The 25,153-nt window shown below is 41.4% G+C and overlaps 1 protein-coding gene across 1 annotated transcript in view; it reads right to left on the reverse strand.

Annotated features, from left to right (window-relative positions):
* LOC149157031 (protein PLASTID TRANSCRIPTIONALLY ACTIVE 14-like) overlaps positions 1 to 25,153 on the reverse strand; it is a 297,084-nt gene that overhangs the window by 184,149 nt on the left and 87,782 nt on the right. The window contains exons 4-6 of the mRNA XM_089444948.1: positions 2,550 to 2,675; positions 1,073 to 1,201; positions 9 to 47 (exon numbers count right to left, since the gene is read on the reverse strand). Coding sequence (XP_089301074.1) covers positions 9 to 47; positions 1,073 to 1,201; positions 2,550 to 2,675 — 294 coding nt within the window. The remainder of the gene's footprint in view (positions 1 to 8; positions 48 to 1,072; positions 1,202 to 2,549; positions 2,676 to 25,153) is intronic.

The raw sequence follows: 25,153 nt of genomic DNA on the forward strand, positions 1-25,153 counted from the left end.
CTAATCATGCTAGCCAAATTTTCATCTTGTAGTTCAAGAAGTTCCTCCTGAGATAATAAACTTCTCTCCTGAGTTTATGTATGGTATTTGTAAAGACTTCCCACCAAATTCCAAAAGATGCACCTCTTCAAAAATCATAAAGATGCAATATTTCAAATCTACTTTCCCAAGCATAATACTACAATGAAACTTGATTTATCTCAGATTTTTTTCAACTGTTTCTTCAATAAATAATGTTGGAATAAGCAGTTAATATGATTACTCATCATACTACCAAATAAAAAAGCAAGTGAGAGAAATTTATGATGGAAGTAACAGAACTAACATAACAAACAATGGAGATGGAATATCCAAAAGATACATACAAGAATGTTAGGTGAGGTGGGAATAAAAAAATAAAAATCTACCCCAATGCCCATAGGATTACAAAGACTTAAATCAGCAAAATGAGAATATTTGCCAGAAAAAAGACTTATTGAGAATGATGCAAAGATAGAATTTCGTGAGCATAATGTACATGCTTCTTTTTAAAGTTTATCCAAACAAAACACTAACTATTTCATGGTATACGTGCTTCTTTTAACAGTTTATCCATGAAAACACCAACTAGTCCCTAGAATCAGGAGACTAAATGAGCTTGCATTTGTTCCAAACTACTGTTTTATAATTATAAATGGCATGTGCCAACTAAATCAGCTTTGGAAAATAATTTAAAATTTGAACAAATACCCAAAGGAACAGGGTTAAGAAGACTATGTAACATTGGAAGCTATCAAATTCACTTCTGTTATAACATTTTAAGCTTCTCATTTTTCAGTGAAATATTCTGTCCAGTTTGATTTTACTTGAGTTAGTTTTCCATAGCAATCATTTACATGGGGATAAGATAGATAATTTTGTTAATGTCTATAAATGACCAAAAAGAGAAGGTCAATGGGGCAAGGTAGTACATTCAGGTATAATATAACTGCAGCGGTGCAAAAGGCTACTCCTAAAAGAAGAAAATAAAATATATAAGTGACTAACTACTACAACAAAGATCAAAAGGAAAAAATCATATGAAGAACAAAACCTCTGTAGCAAGAAGTAAATTTGTGCTTTCCTCAACACTAGGTAAAAAGTCACCATAAAGCTGCCAGAAATTATCCTTGATGTCGAAAGCCAACAAAAGGAGACAAGCCAACCTCAAGTCCCAGTCAGCCTGCAACAATTACGACAAATGAAAATATAACCATCCATATATCATGAAAACACATTAACGCACATTGAGGAATGGAATCCTCTATCTGTTAAATATTCTTAAAATAAGAATTAATGCAGGAAAAATTAAGGACAATTTCGTATGATATTTACAGACCAGGAATGAAAAGACTATTGTTTGTCTTGATGGATCTAACAATAACAACAACAAAAATTTTGAGCACTCACTGGCATTGGAAGTATCTTTGATTTGTAAGACACTTGAATACAAATCATTCTAAACATACAAGCGTGAATAGCAAGCATTCCTATGGAGATCAGTGTTTCATAATTTAATCGACAAACTTGCACTTCAAGCATTTGTTAAAGATTGTCCTTGGACAGTACATTATAAATTCAGATTATGTTGCTCAATCAGATAGGTTGGCTCTTCCAGCATGGCTTAGAAGAAAAGGCAAATCCTCGCACGGTACTTTATATTCCTTTTCCTAATTCTGTCATATAAGATGCAGTTTGTTTGCCATAAAACATGCACATATCATAGCAAGCATTCATATGGAACTTAGTGTTTCATAATTTAATGGACAAACTTGCACTTAAGAATTTGCTAAAGATTGTCCTTAGGACAGTACATTATAAATTCATATTATGATGCTCAATCGGATAGGTTGGCTCTTCTAGCATGGGTTAGAAGAGAAGGCAAATCCTTGCACGGTACTTTATATTCCTTTTCTTAATTCTGTCATATAGGATGCAGTTTGTTAGTGTGGAAAAGTCTGCAAAAAATCGGGATTAAATCCTCAAATTGCGATTTTTTCAACAAAACGATTTAATCCTCCAATTTTTTGCAGACTTTTTCAGAAACGAATAAATCGCGACTTTTTCAGAAACGAAAAAATCGCGATTTATTCGTTATATGCTCGATTTTATCGGGAGTCGACCCAAAAAGTCTGCTGTCTTGAGAGTTGAGAGTCAGACAAGACTCAAGATTCAGGGTTGATTCACTATTTTGATATGTGATGTAGCACTAGACTTCATATACATATTATATATTAGCTTTCTTTACATGTTTATGTGGAAATGCATTTATTTGATGTTGTGGATACTCTAGATGTTAAAAAAAATTACAAAAATGAATATTTTTGTGCTTTTTTAATTTTGCCGACTTTTTCAAAAAACTCCCGACTTTAACGAGTTTTTCAACTTTTGGACCATTGCCGAATTAATCCCGACTTCGACTTTTTCCACATACTTTGTTTGCCAAAAAACATGCACATATCACTCAAACATTCAACACATTAATATCATAATTCTCTATTCATGCTATTGACCATACATTCATCCTATACCTCAGGATCTGTGGAGTTAATAACGTCAAATATAGGATGCCCTAATGGCACAATGTCTGGGAAGAACATCCAAGGAAGGTTCTTGCTGACTGTAAGCATCAATTCCATGGGAACCTCCATAATCACCTGCAACAAATTCTAACAATTAAATACTGAAAAGACAGAGTCAAAACTACATGAAAAGTGTTTACAATAAGGTAAGCAAGAAAAGATCCTGTAGACCAAGACAAAACCAACAATGAAGTTTAGAACTAGGTCATTTAAAGCGTCACTTTTGCAATTGTCACAATAATTAAGGCAAATACAATATAAAAAATGTCACAGTTGACTGAACACAAAAAAATAACTATGTATTTGAATCTCAATTTATATAGGACGACATATATTTTAATGATCAAGGGGAATTACTTATATTCTGAATCTTATCACATGTAACAGAAATTTATGGCAAATCTTTTGTTCAAAAATTGCCAATCCACTGTAGAATAAGTATGCTAACAGTCTAACCTGCCAGCTATTTCAGCCATGTTAGATGCATTACCTGTAGCAAATTTATTGGAACTAGAACTGGCCAAAGGTCAGACCAGTACTGAACCAGAACTGGTGTGTGAACCAATCTACCAAAAAATACATAAAATATGCAAAATTTAATTTTACATATACGAGCCAAACAATTAGCCACCACATATGTAGAGTTTGCTCGTTTCAGCGTTTGGGAGAGAGGAAGGGTTTCTCTTTTTCCTTATTATTTCGTTCCCCCCTCCCAGGAATCAACACCGGTTCCACCAGTGTGAACTGGCCAGACTGAAGGATCTGGTCTGGTCTGGACCAGCCAGTCCTGATTATACTGATCTGTATAATTTACCAATCCACTACAAGATTTAAAAGGACGACCTACAAGAGTGAATCAGACAGTTAAGAACAAAGAAGCACTTGCAGTGGCAATGTGATACATCCAATTTCCTAAACATGCCCCTTACTATGAAAATCCTCAAATCCCTTATTTCCTCAACATCATTGTTTTTCCACTCATAACTGAAGATAGATGGGTAAAGAAACCTCCAACTAAATTCATTATCACGCATATTGTTGAGGCAATCATAGAATTAAACAGGAAACTTACCACTAAATGCTATGGCCTACTCAATCTATTTTGAAATAAAAGAATCCCCAGAGGAATTGATGCAATCCAGCAAAGGAATACTCACAAACAAATATATGGATACGAAAAACGAAATTCCTATAAAATCCTTGGATCCAGAATAAGAAATTATTTCATTTCAGAGTGTGTCGTGTCCGAGATATAACAATTATAGTTACACAATCTCTGAAGGTATGGAATCTTGTCATCCTATGTACCAAAACAAGCAAAAACGTGAAAGAATGAATCATAGCCAATAATCATTATGTTAAGAAGGCAGCCACCTTAACAAATATCACTGCACTACATGGACACCTAGATGTCTTCTCTAAATGAGGAAGGGGCACCCCCAAACTGTTTCCTAGCCTAGTGAAATCACAAGGATCATAGAGCATTAGAGATAGGAATGTTTTTTTATAGCATCGGACAGGTGTTCTAGTCTCGATTTGTGTCAGAGAAGCTAAAGAACACAATATCTTCAAAACCATGAAAAGGTTTTAGGAGAAAACACCTAGAGACAGCGCAATTAAGTTAATTGATCAATAATTAAAAAATGCCTAAGTCTAACTTGGGAAAATTTATTAATTAACAATAATTAATTGAGAAAGATCAAAAATGTTCTAGAAACTCACACGGATTGAGTTTGAGATGATCTGAGCTATTGATGGAGATCTAATCATGGTCGTTGGTTCAACAACAAGAGATTATAAGAGTAGGACGATGGGATGGAGAAGATACATTGAGTGACTGGGTGATCTAGATAGCTCGAATTTCCCAGACAACAGGGATCCAGCCGGGAAGAGAATTTGAGCCAAAGATCAGTGGCAAACATAGAGGAGTGGCAGCAAGGTCATCCAGTGGAGTTTTCCAGTGCCGGAAAGAGTCAGTGAAAGAGGCTGAGTTATTCCATAGGAGGCTAGGCTATGCAGGGGCTTGCATAAAGCCTCAAGGAGGTAGTTCGATTCAGCTGAAGAGGAGGTCGATTCAGGTGTTGGAGGTTGGGATAATAATCCAAAGGGTCAGAGAATCATTCCAGATGCAACAACAAGCCGTACATCTGAATCAGAGGCAGATTCGAGAAGTGTGTGTGAGGGATTGCGCAGCATCTACACAGAGACCTGCGCTGGGGTTATTGGATAGCCAGTTCGAGTGGCCAGATTGTTGCCAGATTGCTTGTGGAGAAGGCGAAAATTCCCTCGGTAATTTTGTCAGTGATTTCTCAAAAGAGCATTGCCAGTTTGGCATCCAATCCATTGTACTCCGATTTTGCTACTAAATAATAATAATAAAACCCTCATCTGTTGCACCAGCTTTCCCACATTGGGTTTTTACGAGGACATTTGTCCAAAAATAACGGTATCAATTTTATTGTGCGCTCTACTTTTCTCAATTCCAGTTTATTTTCCTCTGTGTTTTTATTGTGAATAAATTGCAGTGTAATTTATTCGTTATTTTGCCATGACAAAATAAACTACATAATTAATCAATTATAAGAATAAATTTCAATTGTTGCAATTCAAGGAATTTTCACATGGTATTAGAGCAACTTTGAAGACAGATCAAGAGCTTAGAAGTGAGGGACAAATTTTGCAACTTCAGAGAGAGTCTCTAAGCAAAATTTCAGGATCTATGCGGATGCCAGCCAAGAGTGCAAACTAGTAGAGGTAGGGGTTCGATTTTCAGTTTGCAGGCAACTGGAAAATTCGAAGTCTCAATTGCAGTGCTTTACAAGCAATGGTCTTGTCAAGAAGCAGTTTCGGTGAGCAAATCAACAATTGCATTGAGCAAATTTGGGCGGAGTTGATTTTGCAACAGTGTTTGCAGTAGCAGATCAACGTTGGGCGGAAGAGAAAAAACACACACAGAGGAATTTCCCTGAGGGTTTCCAGATCCAGTATTCTGGAGGAAATCTGAGATTTGCATGGCAGAAGGCAGTAGCAGGGCAGATTTGCACATTCCAGGAGGGAGTGCTAGTAGCAGAGCAAGCAACCAAGTAGGAAAGGGATGAGATTCCTGTTTATTTTCCCAGATTTGAGTAATGCTAAAATGGCCCCAGTGGGACTTCGAGATCAGGATAGGCTTGATGGAGCCTCTAACTATTGTGACTGGAAAGTCAGGATGACTTTCTTGCTAGATGCGCATGGTCTAAAGACGTATGCAAAAAAAGTTATAGCCATACCTACAAACCTGCAACAGCTAGAGAACTACAATAAGGAGATGACCAAGGCGAAGTAGATGATCCTCATCGGTGTTCGAGATCACATAGTCTCATATCTAGCTAGCAATAATACTGCCAAAGAAATGTGGGATGCAGTCGCAACACTTTTCTAGAATCCTTTCGAGAACCAAAAGATGTTCTTGAAAGAGAAGCTGAGGACCACCAGAATGCAGAAGGGTGAAGGAGTCACTCCTTATCTCACTAGAACTCAGAATGTCTGAGATTAGCTTGCAGCAGTGGGAGAGACACCTCACGAGAGAGCTAGTACGTACAACTTGCTGGAATTTCTAAGTCTAACTGTTAGAAACCCTTCATGTACTTTTATGATTTATTTATGCCTACTTGTTCTGATTAATTAACAAGTTATTTACCATGTAAATACTGAAAATAAATACAAGTACATGCTCAACACATTACAGATCATCAACTGAAGGAAACAAAACAAACACACAAGTGACACCGTTGTTTTTGGACCAATGTCCCCGGAAAAACCCAATGTGGGAAAAACGATGCAGCTATCTGAGGGTTTGTATTATTAAGCAGTTTCTGAATACAATCTGGGTGCCAAAATCGGCTCACCCAACAGAGAATAATCTCAGCAGTATTACCTCTCTACTCGAAAGCAGATATTCCGGCTGAAACCCCGGATAAACACTCTGACAGCTCCCAGCTCCAATCTGCCCCACGAAAACCCCAACGTTTGCCTCTAGGGACTACGTCAGCCCTTCCTGGCCCTACGTCAGCCCAGAGTCAGCCCAATAACCCCTGCGTCAGCCTCTGGAGGAATTGCATCAACCTCTAGAGCCTCTGTGTCACCCACGCTGGCTCTCTGAGGCACTACGCAGCTCCTGGTTGCCTCTGTGTGGGCCATAGATGGCTCTGCATGCCCTCTAGCTGGATCTGTGTCCCTCTCTCCCGATTTCTACGTTGATTCTACCGATACCCTCTCTGCCTCTCTGCTTTTGTATTCACTGCCCCTCGCTGCTGATCATTGATTCTATCTCTCTTAGCAAACCCCGCTCTAGAGAATAGAATGACTGATCACTCTGGTGTGTTCTCCAAGTGACCCTCAAGCCTCCTTATATACTTTTCTCGTTGACAAATCAACGGTCGAGATTAAGTCCCTAATCAACGGCTAAGATTAACTCTGGCTTGATCCATGACTTTTGGACCCTTCTAACACAGTTTTATATTAATACACATTAATATTTTATTTTCCCTAAGTTTAGACTTAGGGACTCCATTAAAAATATTAATTATTTTAATATCTCCCAAACAGTTTAGAATCTGCCCAAACCATTTTTGGGTATTGGAGATCTCATGTGCTTTAGCCTCTCCACCAATTTTCGTGGCTAGATCACATACGATGCTACCCCAAATCAACACTCCCTCTTAGCGAGGACTGTGCTCTAGTATACTCCTCACTGAGCATCACCCTGATCATCCGGCATTGGTCCCTATGTTGATGCTAGGCCTGCTGCCCAACATTCTTTGCACTACTACATCATGTACTACTACTGATGGCCTTGCCACTGCCACTACTGCATCCATATGGCAACCCCTCTCATCATGCTGCATCGTGCTGCCCATAGTACTGCCACTGCTAAATGTTGCACTACAACTCAGTTACTGAGAAGTAAGTAACTGATTTCCCAACTCTGACATCTCTGTTAGAGTAGAGACACCCACGAAGCTAAAACTCCCTCTATAGCTAACAAGTGCTCTCTCTCTGACCTCTGTGTTGCTGCAACAACTTCCTGCATCTCGCACCGTTGCACACCTCTCTGTGCCATCCTACACTGGTGCAACACTCTCATGCCTCTCGCACTGTTGCAGCTTGCTAGCCTCGCGTTGTCCCGGGAATCCTGCACTGTAGCTCCCTTTCTTGCTCCATCCTCATCCATCTCTATCAACATACACCAGTACTGCTACTCCTCTTCGGGGCTCCTATAGCAAGGTATAATCTAAGAGGCTGGGTACCTCGAGGATCCTGCCCCTCATCACCTGTAGTCTGTCTGGCTACAGCTCGATGTCTCCCCACTTCCGCTCAAGTGGCGTGTGAGCACTCATGGCACAGTCATCATCTGTCTCCACTTCCTTCTCCACCCTTGTTGGCGCAGCCCTAGTCTCGGAAGCCTATCCCTTGCCCTTCTTCCTTGGACATTGGGTCGCATAATGACCCAGTTCCCCACAGTGGAAGCATTTGACCTTGGAGAGGTCCTTCTTCTTCCATTTCTCCTGCATTCCCTCAGATGCTAGGGCAGCATCCACCTCCTCCTCCTTCTTGATTCTGACCCCCTTGTCACTGCTTCCTGCCTTGGTCAGCCTTTTGATCTCTTCTTGGCGAAGAGCTTCCCACATCTCCTCCCAATCTGGAAGGGTCGCCCTGCCCAGTGTGCTCTAGACAAACACCTCCCAGTCTTCAGAGACTGCATTCATGGTTGTTCTCACCATCAATTCTTGATACGGCGTGGCCCCTATGGAAGTCAGCTAATCCTGAATCTCCTTCAATCGACCGAGGAAGGTGTCGATCTATTCTCCCTTCTGCATCTGGTATGACCGTAGTTGATTTTCTAGTAGCATCTTCCTCTGCACGGAAGTATGCTGATACAACTTTGTTAGGGCCTCCCACAGGCCACATCTCATTTGTCGTATTCTTCTCGACAATATGTGGTACTACATGGTCCTTGACCCCGTCAACGATGATGCTCTTGGCCCTCACCATTGCATCCTCATACCTATCGTTATCAACGGGTCAACTGGGACCACTATTGTCCTAAAGACGAAGTGCTTGAGATGGTTCATATCTAGAACGAATAAGATTTTGGCCTTCCAGACTACGAAGTTTGAGGCTCCATCCAGTCTGTCCTGGTATCTTACCCCGTTCACTGCCATCTCGTTGCTCTTCTACTTCCCTCCTAGAAGTTCTTGGTGTGACTCCCTCTGAGCCTCGATTTCCCTCCTGGAAACCCTTCCACCAATGTCGAGATGCCCCCACTCCGATCGTTAGTGCAGTTGCACCACTGATCCGGATTTCTTGGCTAGAAATCCTCGGTAGCAACTCCCTCCTCCTTGGTCTTGCCCAGTTAGATATTGTTCTGACTACAGTACCCCACCAGCTTCACTCTACAACTTATCCACAGCCTCCTAAGCTCCAGCAAACTGAAGGTTAGACCTTCTAGGCTCTGCACAATCCCGACACCAGCAAAATCTGCACCTCCTGGCCACGGGCGTCAATCCTTCCTGACTAAGAAAGATGACCGGGCACTGCATAGGTCGAGTTTGCTCCCCTCTGCCACTACGTTGATCCTCTTCTCGGCTCAAACTTGATGATGCAGGCACTACGTCACCCCTTCCTTGCTACTTCTCTGCTAGGAACAGCTTCTGTCACTCGGGACAGCTGTTTTCTGTTGTTGCTGCTCTGCTCGTCTAATGTCCTCAGTTCTCCTGTGATCTGCAACCACGCTCTGATACCATGTTGGAATTTCTAAGCCTAACTATTAGAAACCCTTCATGTACATTTCTGATTTATTTTTGCCTACTTCTGATTAATTAACAAGTTATTTACCATGTAAATACTGAAAATAAATACAAGTACATGCTCAACACATTACAGATCATCAAATGAAGGAAACAAAACAAGCACACAAGTGACACCGTTGTTTTTGGACCAATGTCCCCGAAAAAACCCAATGTGGGAAAACCAATGCAGCTATCTGAGGGTTTGTATTATTAAGCAGTTTTTGAATACAATCTGAGTGCCAAAACCGGCTCACCTAACAGAGAATAATCTCGGCAGTGGTACCTCTCTACTAGGACGTAGATATTCCGACTGAAACCCCAAATAAACACTCTAACAGCTCCCAGCTCCAATCTGCCCCACGAAAACCCCAGCGTCTACCTTTAAGGACTGCATCAGCCCTTCCTCGCCCTGCGTCAGCCCAAGAACCCCTGCGTCAACCTCTAGATCCTCTGCGTCACCCATGTTGGCTCTCTGAGGCACTGCGCAGGTCCTTACTGCCTCTGTGTGGGCCCTAGCTGGCTCTGCGTCCCTCTCCCCAGCTTCTGCATTGATTCTCCCGATACCCTCTATGCCTCTCTGCTTTTTTATTCACTGCCCCTCATTGTTGATCACTGATTCTATCTCTCTTAGCAAACCACACTCTAGAGAATAGAATGACTGATCACTCTGGTGTGTTCTCCAAGTGACCCTCAAGCCTCCTTATATACTTTTCTCGTTGACAAATCAATGGCCGAGATTAAATCTCTAATCAATGACTAAGATTAACTCTGGCTTGATCCATGGCTTTTGGACCCTTCTAACACAATTTTATATTAATACACCTTAATATTTTATTTTCCCTAAGTTTAGACTTAGGGACTCCATTAAAAATATTAATTATTTTAATATCTCCCAAACAATTTAGAATCTGCCCAAACCATTTCTGGGTATTGGAGATCTCATGTGTTTTAACCTCTCCACCAATTTTCGTGGCTAGATCACATCCGATGCTACCCCAAATCAACACAACTCTCAACAGTTTCACTAAGGAGTGGGCAACTTTCATCCAAGGTATCACTGGACGAGATACGCTACCTGGTTGGGATCGATTCTAGGTCAATTTCACTTAGGAAGAGATGAGGTTTGCTCTTGTCGAGAGCAATATCAGTGGCAGTAGTAGCAAAGGACTGAAGAGTCTGAAAGATGAGGAGAATGTTGCCCTTGCATCGAAAGGGAAGACGAAGAAAGGTCCCAGTCAGGGACAAGGCTCAAAGGGAAATGAAAAGAAGAAGAAAGATTTGTCAAAGATCAAGTGCTTCAGATGTGGTGAGTTTCATCACTACATTACCTAGTGTCCCAAGAAGAAGAAGGAAAAGAAGGAGAAGCAGGAGTAAGCAGAAGCTTCAATAGAGATCGATAATTTGCCCATCAGGTTGGAGGACAGATTCGCATCGTATATAGCTATACCTCCAAGAGAGAGGTGGGGAGACCTTGAACCCTAGACCCCAGAGTTGCATAGATTTGGGTAGGATCCATGGAGGATAGCATCAAAAAGATGTTTCCTCACGGATCATTACCCTTGCTACAAGGGCCCACAGTTTTCAGCAGCAGATGGATCAGTGTCGGCATGGCGCAGCCAGATCTTGAGGGACAATTATAAAACTATTTGCAGTCAGCGATTGAGGGGCACAGAACCAGTTAGGGCGCATACAGATACTCATTAGACAGTGCAGAGGCTAGTTGCAGTGAGAGACTTGGGAGATAGATGCAAAGCCACTACAAAGGTAGTTGATTCAGACTTTTTATTCTTAGTTGCAATAGTTACAACAGTTGTAGCAGCGTGAGATTAGTTGCAGCACATTGCAATGTTGGCAGGAATGCAAGGTGGCACAATGCAGTGTCAGCAGCAGTGCACATGCAGGGTGGTTCAGCTACAGAAAGGCAGATGAATCAGAGTAAGCGCAGTGGCTTTATGGGCAGTGATAGGTTGTCACAGTTGTCTAACATCAGCAATGTGAGGGAAGATGTTACGGGAGAAGGCTCTAGAACACTTTCCTCGCTAAGAGGGAGTGTTAGTTTTTGTAGCATCAGACAAGTGTTCTAGTCTCAATTTTTGTTAGAGAGACTAAAGAACACAAGATCTCCAAAACCCAGAAAAGGTTTCCAGAGAAAATACCTAGAGACAGTTCAATTAAGTTAATTGATTAATAACTAAAAAATGACTAACTTAGGAAAATTGATTAATTAACAATAATTAATTGAGAAAGATCGAGAATGCTCTAGAAACTCACATGAATTGAGTTTGAGATGATCCGAGTCATTGATGAAGATATAATCATGGTCATTGGTTCACCAACGAAAGATTATAAAAGCAAGATGATGGGGATGGAGAAGATACATCGAATGAGTGGATTTTAATTTTAGGTAACAATGGTATGTTCTGTGCTTGCAACAATTACTTCAATGTCCTTTTATCAGCCCAATGACAATTGCCACTTAACTTCCAATAGTAATCACATTCACACGAATTGTAGATAGAACATAAACAATAAGTGCAAAAGACAAGCCAAGACAAGAGAACACCAGAATTTGGCTAATGCCAGGGAAAAACCCCAAGATGGGGAAAACCCTTGATCAATTCTTCTTATTATAAATATCAAATGTTCAGCAGAGAGAGAGAGTACAATAATACAAAGTCAAAGTCAAAATTGACTTGCCAAATCACTGTCCAAAACAACCCTATCAAATATGCAATTCTGCCCTCAGCCAACAGCGGTCAAATCAGCCCTAACCATTCAACAGTCAGCAATGAAACTTCCCTTCTGGAGCTCGGTCAACCTCAGTGAAACTCAGCCTTCTTTGCTAGTCAAATTCAACCCAAAATAGTCAATCAAAATCGATCAAAGTCCGCACTTCTTGTTGCGGTCAAACCTGTGGTCAACACTGGTCAACAACCCAAAAATTCTCAGTTTTTGTGCCAATAATGCGGCCTGACAAAAATCGCAGTGAAAGGAGGTCAAATACACCCAAGTCTGTTGAAGAATCTAGGGTAATTAGGTATAGTAGGATTCTTCTTGACTTGATAACAATTTGTGCAATGTTTTTACTTTTTTTTGTTAGCTTAATCTTCTTCTTATTATTATTAATGCATGTGTGTGTACTTCATCAAACTGCTACCAAAACATAAGAACAAGAACACAAGATGTTGGCTCTCTGCCAGGACCAAAACCTCACTTCTCTTGAGAGGAAAACTCTTTAGTAAGTTTCTCTTATTGAAGCCTCTTATTGATCAATGCCAAACCCTAGACCCCTGACTTGAATATCCTCCAAGCACAAGTCGAGTCCTTCCAGCACTTTGTTTCCTCGGCACCTTCTCCTTCTGGTACTTCGACCTCCTTCTTCCGGCACTTTGTTCTTCTTTCAACTGTTGATAGACCTTGTTGCACTTACTTTAGAAGAGACACCTTTTGATAAGTCCCTGTTGATTTGGGGTAGCATCGAATGTGCTCTAGCCATGAAAATTGGTGGAGAGGCTATAGCACATGAGATCTCCAAGACCCAGAAATGGTTTGGGCAAATCTAACTAACCAGTTTGGGAGATATTAAAATAGTTAATATTTTTAATGGAGTTCCTAAGTCTAAATTTAGGAAAAATAAAATATTAATGTCAATTAATATAAAGAGTTAGAATGGTCCAAAAGTCATGGATCAAGCCAAATCTAATCTTAGCCATTGATTATAGATTTAATCTCGGTCGTTGATGGACCAACAAGAAAAGTAGAAGAGGAGGCTTGAGGGGCAGTTGGAGAACACACTGAGTTGATCAAGAATTCGATTTTATTGGGGTAGGGCTTGCTGAGGAAATCGAAGGAGTGATCAGAGTTGCAGCTGAGGGGCAGTGAATACAGTAGCATAGAGGCAGAGATAGTACCAGGAGCATCAGCGCAGTATCCGGGCGAGGGTTGACGCAGAGCCAGCTAGAGGACACGCAGAGGCCACGCAGATGCAGCCAGGAGCTGTGCAGAGCTTGATCGGCCAAATAGGTTGACGTTGGGCCAGAGAGGTTGACGCAGACCCTAGAGGCTGACGTTGGGAGATTTCGTGGGACAGATTAGAGCTGGAGAGCTGGATAGGGTGATGCAATCCCTATCAAGGTGACAGAGAGCAGCAGAAGTGCTGCAGTGTTGCTGTGGGATCATTCCTTCGGTGATTTAACCGGAATATATGTCTCCGACTGAGAGGTACTACTATCGAGGGCATTCTTTATTGGGTGAGCCATTTCTAGCACCCAGATTGTATTCTGAAACTGCTTAATAATAAAACCCTCTGATAGCTACACCGGTTTTACTGCATTAGGTATTTCCAAGGACATTAGTCCAAAAATAACTGTGTCACTAGTGTGCTTGTTTCTTTCAGTGGATGATCTGTATGTGTTGATATTGTACTTGTATTTATTTTCAGTATTTACATGGTAAATAACTTGTTAAGTAACTGAACAAGTGGGAAGAAAGAAATCAGATAGTACAGGAAGAATTTCTAACAGATAGACTTAGAAATTCCAACACGGTATCAGAGGGTGGTTGCAGATCACAGGATAACTGAAGGCATCAGCAAAGCAAAGCAGTAGCAGCAGAAAACAGTTGTCCCGAGTGACAGAAGTTGTTTCTAGCAAAAAACAGCAAGGAAGGGGTGATGCAGAGAGCCTGTGTCAGCAGTTCGAGCCAGGAGGAGGATCAGAGCTGAGGCAAAGAGGAGCAAACCTGACCTACACAGTGCCCGATCATCTTTCTCAACTAAGAAGGATCGACGCTATGGCCAGGTGGTGCAAATTGTGTCGGTGTCAGGATTGCGCAAAACCTAGAGGCTCTAACCTTAAGACTGCTGGGGCATAGGAGGCTGTGGGTAAGTTGCGGAGCCAAGTTGGTGGGGTATTGTGGTCAGAATAGTACCTAACAGGGCAAGACCAAGGAGGAGGAGTTGTTGCCAAGGATTGGCAAAGGTTTCCAGAAGGGAAATCGAGGCTCAGAGGGAGTCAAACCGAGAACTTCTAGACGCGAAGTAGAGAGACTTGAAAGAGTCGAAAGAGGATCAACGAAATGGCGGTGAATGGGCTAAGAGATCAGGATAGACTGGACAGAGCTTCAAACTTCGTAGTCTAGAAGGTCAGGATCTTGTCCATTCTAGACAGGTATCGCATCAAACACTTCGCCTAAAACAATAGCGATCCGGGTTGACCCAGCTAAAAATGACAAGTACGAGGAAGCAATGGCCAGCGCAAATTGCATCATCCTTGATGGTGTCAAGGATCATGTGGTGCCACACATTGTTGAGAAGGAGACGGCAAATGAGACGTGGGAGGCACTGAAGAAATTGTACTAGCATATTTCTGTGCAGAGGAGGATGTTACTTGAAAATCAGCTGCGGTCATATCAGATGCAAAAGGGAGATTAGATAGATGTCTTCCTCGGCGGATTGAAGGAGATGTCGATTTGGGGTAGCATCGGATGTGCTCTAGCCATGAAATTTGGTGGAGAGGTTGGGGCACATGACATCTCCAATACCCAAAAAGGGTTTGGGCAGATTCTAAACAAATCAGGAGATATTAAAATAATTAATATTTTTAATGGAGTCCCTAAGCCTAAACTTAGGGAAAATAAAATATTAATGTGTATTAATATGAATCTGTGTTAGAATGGTCCAAAATACATGGATCAAGCCAGATCTAATCTTAGTCCGTTGATTAGGGACTTAATCTCTGCCATTGAGATGTCAACAGAAAAAGTATAAGAGGAGGCTTGAGGGGCACTTGGAAAACACATTGAGGGAAACCAGTTAGTGCAATTTCTGGAGCAGGGTTTGCTGAGAAATTTAACCAGTGGTCTGAAGAGCAGTCAGGAGGCAGCAAGTACGGAACAAAGAGACAGGAGATCAGTGCAGAAGAGGTAGATGCAGAGCCAGAGGCAGCAGAGGCTGCGCAGAGCCAGAAGGGTCTGCGTCATCCACACAAAGGTTGCAGGAGTGACACAGAAGCCCAGAGAAGTTGCGCAGAGCCTCAGTAGGCTGACGCAGAGGGTTTCAGGCTGTAGCAGAGGTCAGTAGGGCCTACGTTGGGTTTAGGAAAGAGCTGGAAGTTTGTCTATCTATGGGTAAGCTAGTTTGGCACCCTGTTGTGCAAGAAAATCGTTGAATAATAAAATCCTCCCTTGTTGCATCGATTTTCCCACATTGGGTTTTTCCGGGGACATTAGTCCAAAATAATTGTGTCAATGTGTGCATATTTTTGTTTCTGTATTACGATGTGATATCTGCAGCAGTATTTATTTTAATGTTTGTTGAAGTAATTTTATGAATAACTTATGATGAAATAAGTAGGAAAAGTAAATCAGTTGCTGCAGTGATAGAATTTTCACATGGTATCAGAGCAAGTAATCAGAGATAGAAAGGGAAAATCAGTTATGGGTCGAGACCACGATGCAGAGGCATCCACCTCAGGGGACTCACGCAGATTTTCAGAAGATTGCACAAGAGAGAGATTTCGATTTCTCTATGTTGGCTTCTAGGTTGGAAGAAGAAGTGGTGTGCATGACTAGTGTTGCATCATTAGAAGTATAGTATATAGACAGTGGAGCCTCGTGGCATATGATGGCAATCAAGGAGTGCTTCTCAGAATGTCGAGAAGAGAAGATGAACTTTCAGATCACAGTGGGGAACAAGGCAAAGTGTACTCCAGTAGGAAAGTGTACCATAGTTTTTCAGATAGAATCGGGAGAGCGGTTCCGTGCCACAAATGTGTTGCATGTGCCAAGATTGGGGATGAACTTACTTTCCGTGTCACAACTACAAGGCAAGGGCTATGACGTCTACTTCATCAAGGAAAAGGTATACGTCAAACACTCGCGCTGGAAAAAGAAAGTGCAGATCGGGATCAAAAGTATCGGTTGTACAGATTACAACTAGAATCTCCAAAGGCACTAATAGGCAGTCATGAGGACAAAGACTTAAATGAACTATGGCACAGAAGGATGGGTCACTTGCACCATGGAATTCTCATAATTCTCTAGAGCACTGTAACAGGAGTTTCGGATCTGAATACGGAACGAGATGATATATGCAGGGGATGCGCTCTAGGAAAGTATGCCAAGGCGGCATTTCCTAGGAGCAACCATAGGGCCAAGAGTGTACTAGGATTGATACACTCAGATATTTGTGGACCTATGTCCGTCAAAGCTCTCTGCAGTGCCGAGTATTTCCTTACTTTCATTAATGACCACTAGAGGAAAACTTGTATCTATCTTTGAAAACCAAGGATGAGATTTTCTGTCGATTCAAAGAGTTCAAGGCTCTAGTAGAGAATCTGACAAGTAAGAAAATAAAAGTCTTGCGCTCAGATAATGGTGGAGAATATGTCGATAAGGACTTCACTGACTTTTGCGCTAAGGAGGGCATCAAAAGAGAGTGGACAGCTCCCTACAATCTGGAGCAGAATGGGGTGGCAGAAAGGAAAAACAAAACTATTCTAGAAGTAGCTAGGGCCATGCTGTATGTTCAGAATATGCCAAAATTCCTATGGGCAAAAGCATGCAACACAGCTGTCTACGTTCAGAACAGGACTCCTCATCGGGCATTGGGCAAGATTACTCTAGAGAATGTCTTCAATGGGAAGACACCTGAAGTCAGTCATTTCAAAATATTTGGGAGTTTGGCATATTGTCGCATACCCGAAGAAAAAAGGAAGAAGTTGGATCAGACTGCAAAAAAGGGGTATCTGGCAGGATATAGCAAGAACACTAAGGCATACAAGATCTATCTTCTAGGGAGCAAGAAGGTAGTAGTACGACAGGATGTAAAGTTCATGGAGGACAGAGCTTTCAGAAGATCTCGCAAAATGCCTTCCAAGGAGCAATTGAAAGAGGATCTGTTGGTCATGCCTCTTCAACCAACGGAAGTGAAGAATCCTTCCTCAGATCAGGAAGATTCTCAGGATGAGGAAGAGGAGCAAACAGAAGCACCTATTGGCAAAGGAAGAACCAGCAGGGAACTTCGTCAGATTCTGCGTGATGCAGAGAACTTCATCGGAGAGCAAAGGAACAGTAAAATAGAGCGAAAACAGCCAGACAAGTATCAAGCGTTAGTAGCTCAGGATGGAGAGCCTTCCAAGCTTCAAGGAGGCAGCTCAGCATCAGGTCTGGCTAGATGCGATGTTGGAGGAGTATAACTCCATAATGGTAAACAATGTCTGGGAGGTGGTGTCAAGGCCTCAAGATAGATCTGTGGTAGGTTCAAGATGGATCTACAAGATCAAATATGTTGCGGACGGCAGTATTGAAAAATACAAGGCCAAGTTTGTGGCTAAGTGGTATGCTTAAAAGGAAGGGATTGACTATGAGGAAACCTTCGCCCCAGTAGTCAATTATACATCTATTAGGCACATAATGCAGATGGGTACAATCATGATTAATGAAGCGTGATGAGATGCAGCATAGTGATGATGGGTGCAGCATGGTGCAGCGCGGTGAGGTGCAGCATGATGATGAAATGCAGCACAACGATAGGTGAAGGATTCACCTTGGAGAATTAGTTGAAGCAGCATGTCTTCAACTGATCTCATGTATCATCTTCTTAGAGATGATCTATGCTCTTATCTAGATAAGTCAAAGTGTTGACTTCTGTTGTAAATGTACTCTCTCTCTCTCTCTATGCTGAACTATTGAAGAACATATAAGAAGAATTGATCAAGGGTTTCCCCACATTGGGGTTTGTCCCTGGCTAGCACCACATCTTGTGTCCTCTTGTCTTGGCTTGTCTTCTACGATTTATGTTTATGTTCTATCTGCAGTTTACTTTAATGCTAATGTGATTGCTAATCTGGAAAATATATGGAGCTAACTGTGAAAATTGAAATAAATTGCTCTAAGCATAGAACATACCTAAAATTAACATGGCATCAGAGGTGAGGTGAAGACAATGCCCAAGCAAGAGTGAAAGAGAAATCACCGAAGACAATTGGGAAAGGACAAAAGGATTAGTGGATTCCTTGTCCCTCTTCAAATTCACCAAGGGTGAAGTCGAAGCAAAGAATATTATCAGAATGGCACAGCGGAATATGGCCTACCTAATATCACTTCATTGGAAGACCGGATCTCAGGGTGGAAGGAAAGGCAGATAACTAGTTCGGCCATTATGCGAAGGAGTGTTTGAATGGTAGGGACACATCACTTGATGATGATAACAATCATTCCAGGGACATCTTCAATTTTCAAAGGAATGACAGGTAATGCAGGTCATCAAGGAAATGGCTGACTCTTCATAGAAAGCAAGGAACCCCAGGTATGAAGAATCAAATGTTGTTTCTAATAAGATAAAGAAGTGTTATCTTGTATTGGCTCTCTCCTTCAGATTCTTTGGGAATCTGGCTTATAGATTGTAGTGATTCAAGGCACTTCATTGGATAGATGGGTGCACTCTATAATTTGGTAGAGATGGAAACAGTCATGGGATTATACTTGGAGCCGCTGCCACCTATCCCGGAAAGGGTGTATGGAATGTTAATCCTCAATTGAATAAGGGTAACTCGATTCATTTACAGAATCTCTTTTATGTACCTGATTGCAAGAAGAACCTGGTGTCCATCTCGGAAATGGAAGTCAAAGGTTTTAAGGTGGCATTCATCGATGGAAAGGTACGTGTTAAAAAATATAATTTTCAAAGATGCTTTTTCTCATGGGTTCAGGGTTGGCAATTTGTATCAAGTTGCAGGATGGTCCATTCGGGATCATGTCAATTGACATATCGCATCTATAACACTGGAGGTCTACTGGGGCCCTACCTGATGTGAGTCAAATGGTGCTAGGGATGTCTGAATTCAAGTAGAGCATGAAGGTACATGTCTAAGATGTACCGAAGGAAAATCATATAAGGGAACCATTTCCCTCAAGGCAGCAAGTCCACAGGTTTGGAACAACCCGAGGAGTTTGAGATTCATGATCGGGAATCTCATGTATATAGGTGGAAGAAAGCCCTCTATGGCTTGAAGCAAAACACCCCGGGCGTAGTATGAGAGGATTGATGGTTGTTTGATGAAGCTGAGATTCACTAGGAGTGAAACCGATCCAAACCATTACCCAAAGGTTGTGGATGATAGACCTCTCATACCGGCACCTTATGAGGACGACCTATTTCTGACAGGTGCAGACCCTCTCATTTGCAGAAGTAAAAGGGAGTTGGATTTTGGATGTGGAATGATAAACTGCAAGTCTGTGACTACCTCGAGGATCTTAACTTTCAGAAGTTATATGGTAGTGATGTCGGACCAGATTTGGGAAATGCCTCTGACTTTCATAAACTCATTCGCGTTGATGTTCTTGATGAACTTCCATCCGGACATATGTTTTGTAGTTAGCATGGTGAGCTCATATTTGTTTGAACCTCACTAGATTGGTGCCAAGAATCTTCTGAGATATCTTCGGGGCACAATCTCTCATCGATTGAGATACACTGTCGGAAATATGAAACTGCATGATTATTCAAATGCTGACTGGGCAGGCAGTGTGGAGAATCACTAGAGCACTTCTTAGTGCTGGTTCTCTTTGGATTCTACTTTGATATCATGGATGAGCAGGAAGCAGAAGTCGGTTCCTATAAGCACCGCTGAGACCGAATACATAGCTACAAGTATGATCTCGTGTGAAGCTGCATGGTTGCAGAAGCTCTTAAGTGAGATGTTTGTACACATGATGAATACCATTGTGATTCTTTGTGACAACCAGAGGGGGGATTTGATTATTGAGGAATCTCATATTCGATGATTGCTCCAGTAGATAGACATCAGATACTGCCTTATCTGCGATATAGTAAGTCGATGAGCGAGGAGGCTCCATCGCGTTGAGACTGATGTATAGGTCGCAGACATTTGGTCAAAACCCTGGGGAAAGGCCAAATCTATGACTTTCCCGAACGACTTGGAGTCGTTGAGAGACCTTCTTATAAGGGTCCTGCATGTTGCATGCATTGAGCTTTGGGAGCTCTGGGGGGCTTGCGGTACTTACTGGAGCAACATACGACCACAAGGCGACTCACCCTCCCCTGGTGGTGCGCTATGAACAGGATGATTAGTTCTTCTGTGGACCAGGATGATTAGTTCTTCTGTGGACCAGGATGATTAGTTCTCCCATGACAATTGTGGAACAGGATGATTAGTTCTCCTATGGGCCAGGATTATTTGTTCTTCGTGGCGACTATGGAACAGGATGATCAGTTCTCCTATTGGCCAGGATGATTTGTTCTCTATGGCCACTGTGGAACAGAATGATTAGTTCTCCTGTGGGGCAGGATGATTAGTTCTTCGTGGCATCCACTGACAGGATAATTCATTCTCCTGTGGACAGGACGATTAGTTCTCCTGTCGAGGCATCCTACCCATGCAGTCTGGGACTCATGGGAAGTACCTCTCATCTGATCAATGAGCAGGGAAATGAGAATAGGGACCATAGTAGTACTATCGATGCACGCATTGTTGTATCTACCATACTCCCTATGCTAGGATGACCTCCATTGATCTGGAATCAATGAAGCTGATCTGGGATCAGTATGAGTGGTTTCAGACACTCTCTTGTGACATTGATCTGGGATCAGTATGAGTGGTTTGAGACACTCTCTTATGACATTGATCTGGGATCAATGAAACTGATCTGGGATCAGTATGAGTGGTTTGAGACACTCTCTTGTGACATTAATCTGGGACCAGTATGAGTGGTTTGAGACACTCTCTTGTGATATTGATCTGGGATCAATAACACTGACTTCGGGTCAGTGAGAGTGATGTGACACTCTCTTCAGATGAAACTGGCTTCGAGTCAGTAGAGAATGGTATGAGACATTCTCGATCAATTCTTCTTCTTCATGGTTCAGCAAAGCAGAGCAGAGCTCAGCAAATCAAAGCAGAGAGCAGTGCAGGGCACTGATGGCAGAGATAGTACAATCGGACATATGGATCAACGGATGGAGTTATCCCTAGTTGAGAGGGAGTGTTAAAATTGGCAACTAAGGCCAAACTCCATGTGGGTCATCTTATTTATGGCAGCTGATATTTTTCTTGGATCCCTCTCATTGAGAGGTGTAGGATTGATCTAAAGATCATCCAATTCCAATAAGTATTCATGGAGTTATGAATTTATTTGCGTTATAAGACAATTCGTCAAGGTCGGCCAGCGACCAAATAAACCCCACATTTGCTCAACGTTTTAGTATAAATAGAGGTGGCCTTCAAGTCATTTCAACACACTTGGGATCTCTTCCTCTCTCTACTTGTCTTGGGGTTTTAGTAGGAGGAGAGATCCTAAGGAATAACATTGCCTTGATCTAGAGGGCATAAAGCCGGACCTGCCGGAAAAGTCGGAATTGCAGGAAAAGTCGGAAAAGATGGAACTGTCGAAACTGCCGGAACTGTTGGAACTGCCGAGATCAACCGGAACAACCGAAACTGCCAGAACTACTGGGAACTGCCGAAACAGCCAGAGCATTTGTCTCTGATGGAGAGCAGCATGCAAGGGACAGCTAACTAACATTGGGACAGTTGTATGGTACTTAGCAGCAAATACACCAAGCATGCAATGTTACAGCTAACATGCAAGGGACAACTCAGTGTTTTCAAAACCGTTTTTAAAAACCGGTTACCGGTCTAACCGACCGGTTAGCAAGGCCGCCGGTCTAAACCGGCCAAAAAACCTGGTTGGAAAGGCCATTTCGCCATTTTTTTGCCCTAACCGGTGAAAACCGACCGGTTTAGGACGGAACCGGCCGGTTTGTATCAAACCGGCCAGTTCTGTCCTAAACCGGCCGGTTTTAGGCACGCCCACCGTAAAGTTAAAAAATCATATTTTTCACTATGTTTCAGGGGTTTTGGGGGGAACCTAAGGGTGTTTCAACCCTAACAATGTTAGCAATTAATGGTAATGTTAAATTCTTAAAGTAAAAGTGACATTTCCTTTAATTTTCATTTTCATCCTTTTACTTAAATTTTTAACATTACCATGAAATGACTCAGGAGTTTGAGAGTGGTTTCGGCCTCATTGGATTTCATATGGAGAAACTAGAATTTTGGATTTCACTCAAAATTCAGCAGACTTAATGGTTTTCAGGATTTCATGGTTTGGGGCTAAACAATAAATGCAATCGGAGCTCCAAATGATGAGCAAAACTCCTGATCTAGATGCCATTGTGTTGGACAATATTGATCCAACATTAGAATGGGTGGAGGAGACCTAAGAACCTGTGTTTGAGGCTGATTTTGTTATCGACATGGCTTTAGTGGGGGATGACGCAGATTATGTGGTGGCATCAGAACTAGGATCAATAGCGGCATCAAGGAAAGGCAAAGAACCAATGGAAGGCACTAGTCATGCAGGTCGACAAACTCGTGTTTCCATTAGATCCACTTCTATTGTCATTGGTGGCATTGATACTGAGGTTGCAGATCAAGCTGAGGCATCCTCAGACTCTGAACCGGATGATGTCTATGTAGCTCCTGATGATGATCCTGTGTCTAGTAGTGGCGATGAACTTGATGATTGATCATGTGTACACTGTAGACTTGTAGTAGGTCAATGGCCTCATAGCTTGCAGCATTGTTTTTGGACTTTATAGGCCATTTAGAGCCTCATTTCTTATGTATTTTGCTATTTTGTCGATGATATGTATTGTACTCGGTGCCATTTTGATATATTCACCTTTACATGGTATATAAATGAGCAAACTTTGCATATTTTGTCTCTATTGGCTTGGAATCATGGTTTTACATTTTAAAAATAGTTTTGTTTCATTAAAAATTAATTATTTAATGTATTTTTTTAAAACCGGTTCATTTAGACCAAACCAGTCCTGGTTAGACCGGTTCCGGTCGGTAAACCGGTTCATTAGGTGGACCGGTCCGGTCACCGGTTCCGGTTTTAAAAACATTGGGACAACTAGCATGCAACAACAAGCATGCTAAGGACAACAAGCAAACAAGGTGCAGCCAACACATAGGTCGGGATGGCAACATGGTGCAGCAATAGCACATAATGCCGTACATCGATGGGTACAGTCATGATTAATGAAGCATGATGAGATGCAACATTGTGATGATGGGTGCAACATGGTGCAGCGCGGTGAGGTGCAGCATGATGACGAAATGCAGCACAACGATAGATGAAGGAGTCACCTTGGAGAATTAGTTGAAGCAGCATGTCTTCAACTGATCTCATGTATCATCTTCTTCAAGATGATCTATGCTCTTATCTAGATAAGTCAAAGTGTTGACTTTTGTTGTAAACGTACTATATATCTCTCTCTCTACTTAACTATTGAAGAACATATAAGAAGAATTGATCAAGGATTTTCCCACATTGGGGTTTGTCCCTGGCTAGCGCCACATCTTGTGTCCTCTTGTCTTGGCTTGTCTTCTGCGATTTATGCTTATGTTCTATCTGCAGTTTACTTTAATGCTAATGTGATTGCTAATCTGGAAAAGATATGGAGCTAACTGTGAAAATTGAAATAAATTGCTCTAAGCATAGAACATACCTAAAATTAACAAATCCTTTGAGTGATAAACAGAATTGACGAACTGAAAAGGGATCTAACCATCTTAAATCAATCTTCTATGGATCCTTGCAATTACTTGATAGCTAGGATAAATTACTATCGTCAAACTAGACTGTGTTGACAACATTATTCTTTCGAACATAAGTCTGTTCTTTCTATTATGAGTGATACAGATACGCAGACTGATTGAGATGTCTGCTCTTGTGATTCGGGTGTAGATAAGGATTTATTTTGACTTGATTTTCCCTTAACTTGTTGGTGTCAATTTCTTGATTTACTTAAAGTATCTTATTTCCTTTAGGTATGGAAGTTGCTTGGTTAATCGCTGGATCTTCACGTGAAATCTCAATCGTTTGAACTGCAACATCTAAATATGTTTTCACTTCCATTTTTTTTCATCATCTTGAGTTGTGGCATTGATTGGATCAGTATTCATTCATTCCCTTCAACTTGGATTGCTACATTTGTTGACTTCGATGCTTCTTCTTGAATAAGTTGTTCTAACTTGTCTTTTAGCGACTTCTTGTCACTTTTAAACTTCTTTATTTGCGTAAGAAGGTTTTCATTATGATTCCTTAGACGTGAAATTTCTTCATTTTCTAAATTGTTGACTTTATCCTTAGTATCCTTATCTTCATCTTTTAAAATTTTGATTTGTTCTAATAATTTTTTATTAAGGTTCTTTAAACGTAAATTTTCCTCTTCTTGTTCTGATAAGTGCTTCTTGAGTTCTTTCTTTGTGACCTTAGTCTTCTTGACTTGTGCAAGTAATTTTTCAACGTGGTCATTGAGGCGAGAAATTTCTTTGTCCTTTTTCATTACTTCTTTGAAATGAATATCAACAAAATCTTTATATTCTTGTTGTAACGATTTCTTATTTCGCTGAAATTTGGCTATTTTGTCTTTTTCTTGATCTTCTAGCTGCAATTTCTTGGTCCATTGGATTAAATCTTTTTGTAGGGGTGATGATGGACTTTTGACTTGCAATTTGGATTTCATTTTCTTCATTTACTTATTAAAATTTGCATGTTGTCGCTCAAATATTTCCATTAATTGTTCTATATCTCGTGCTAACAATTGTTTTTGTGCATCACTTAGATATTCAACTAAAGTAAAGGTTTTGTAACATTTTGTGCAAACAACATTTTGATTTCTAAATGACT

The sequence above is a fragment of the Pinus tabuliformis genome, chromosome 9 (assembly GCF_031772625.1).
Source record: "Pinus tabuliformis cultivar Carrire ecotype Pingquan chromosome 9, CPIR1, whole genome shotgun sequence".
NCBI lineage: Eukaryota > Viridiplantae > Streptophyta > Pinopsida > Pinales > Pinaceae > Pinus > Pinus tabuliformis.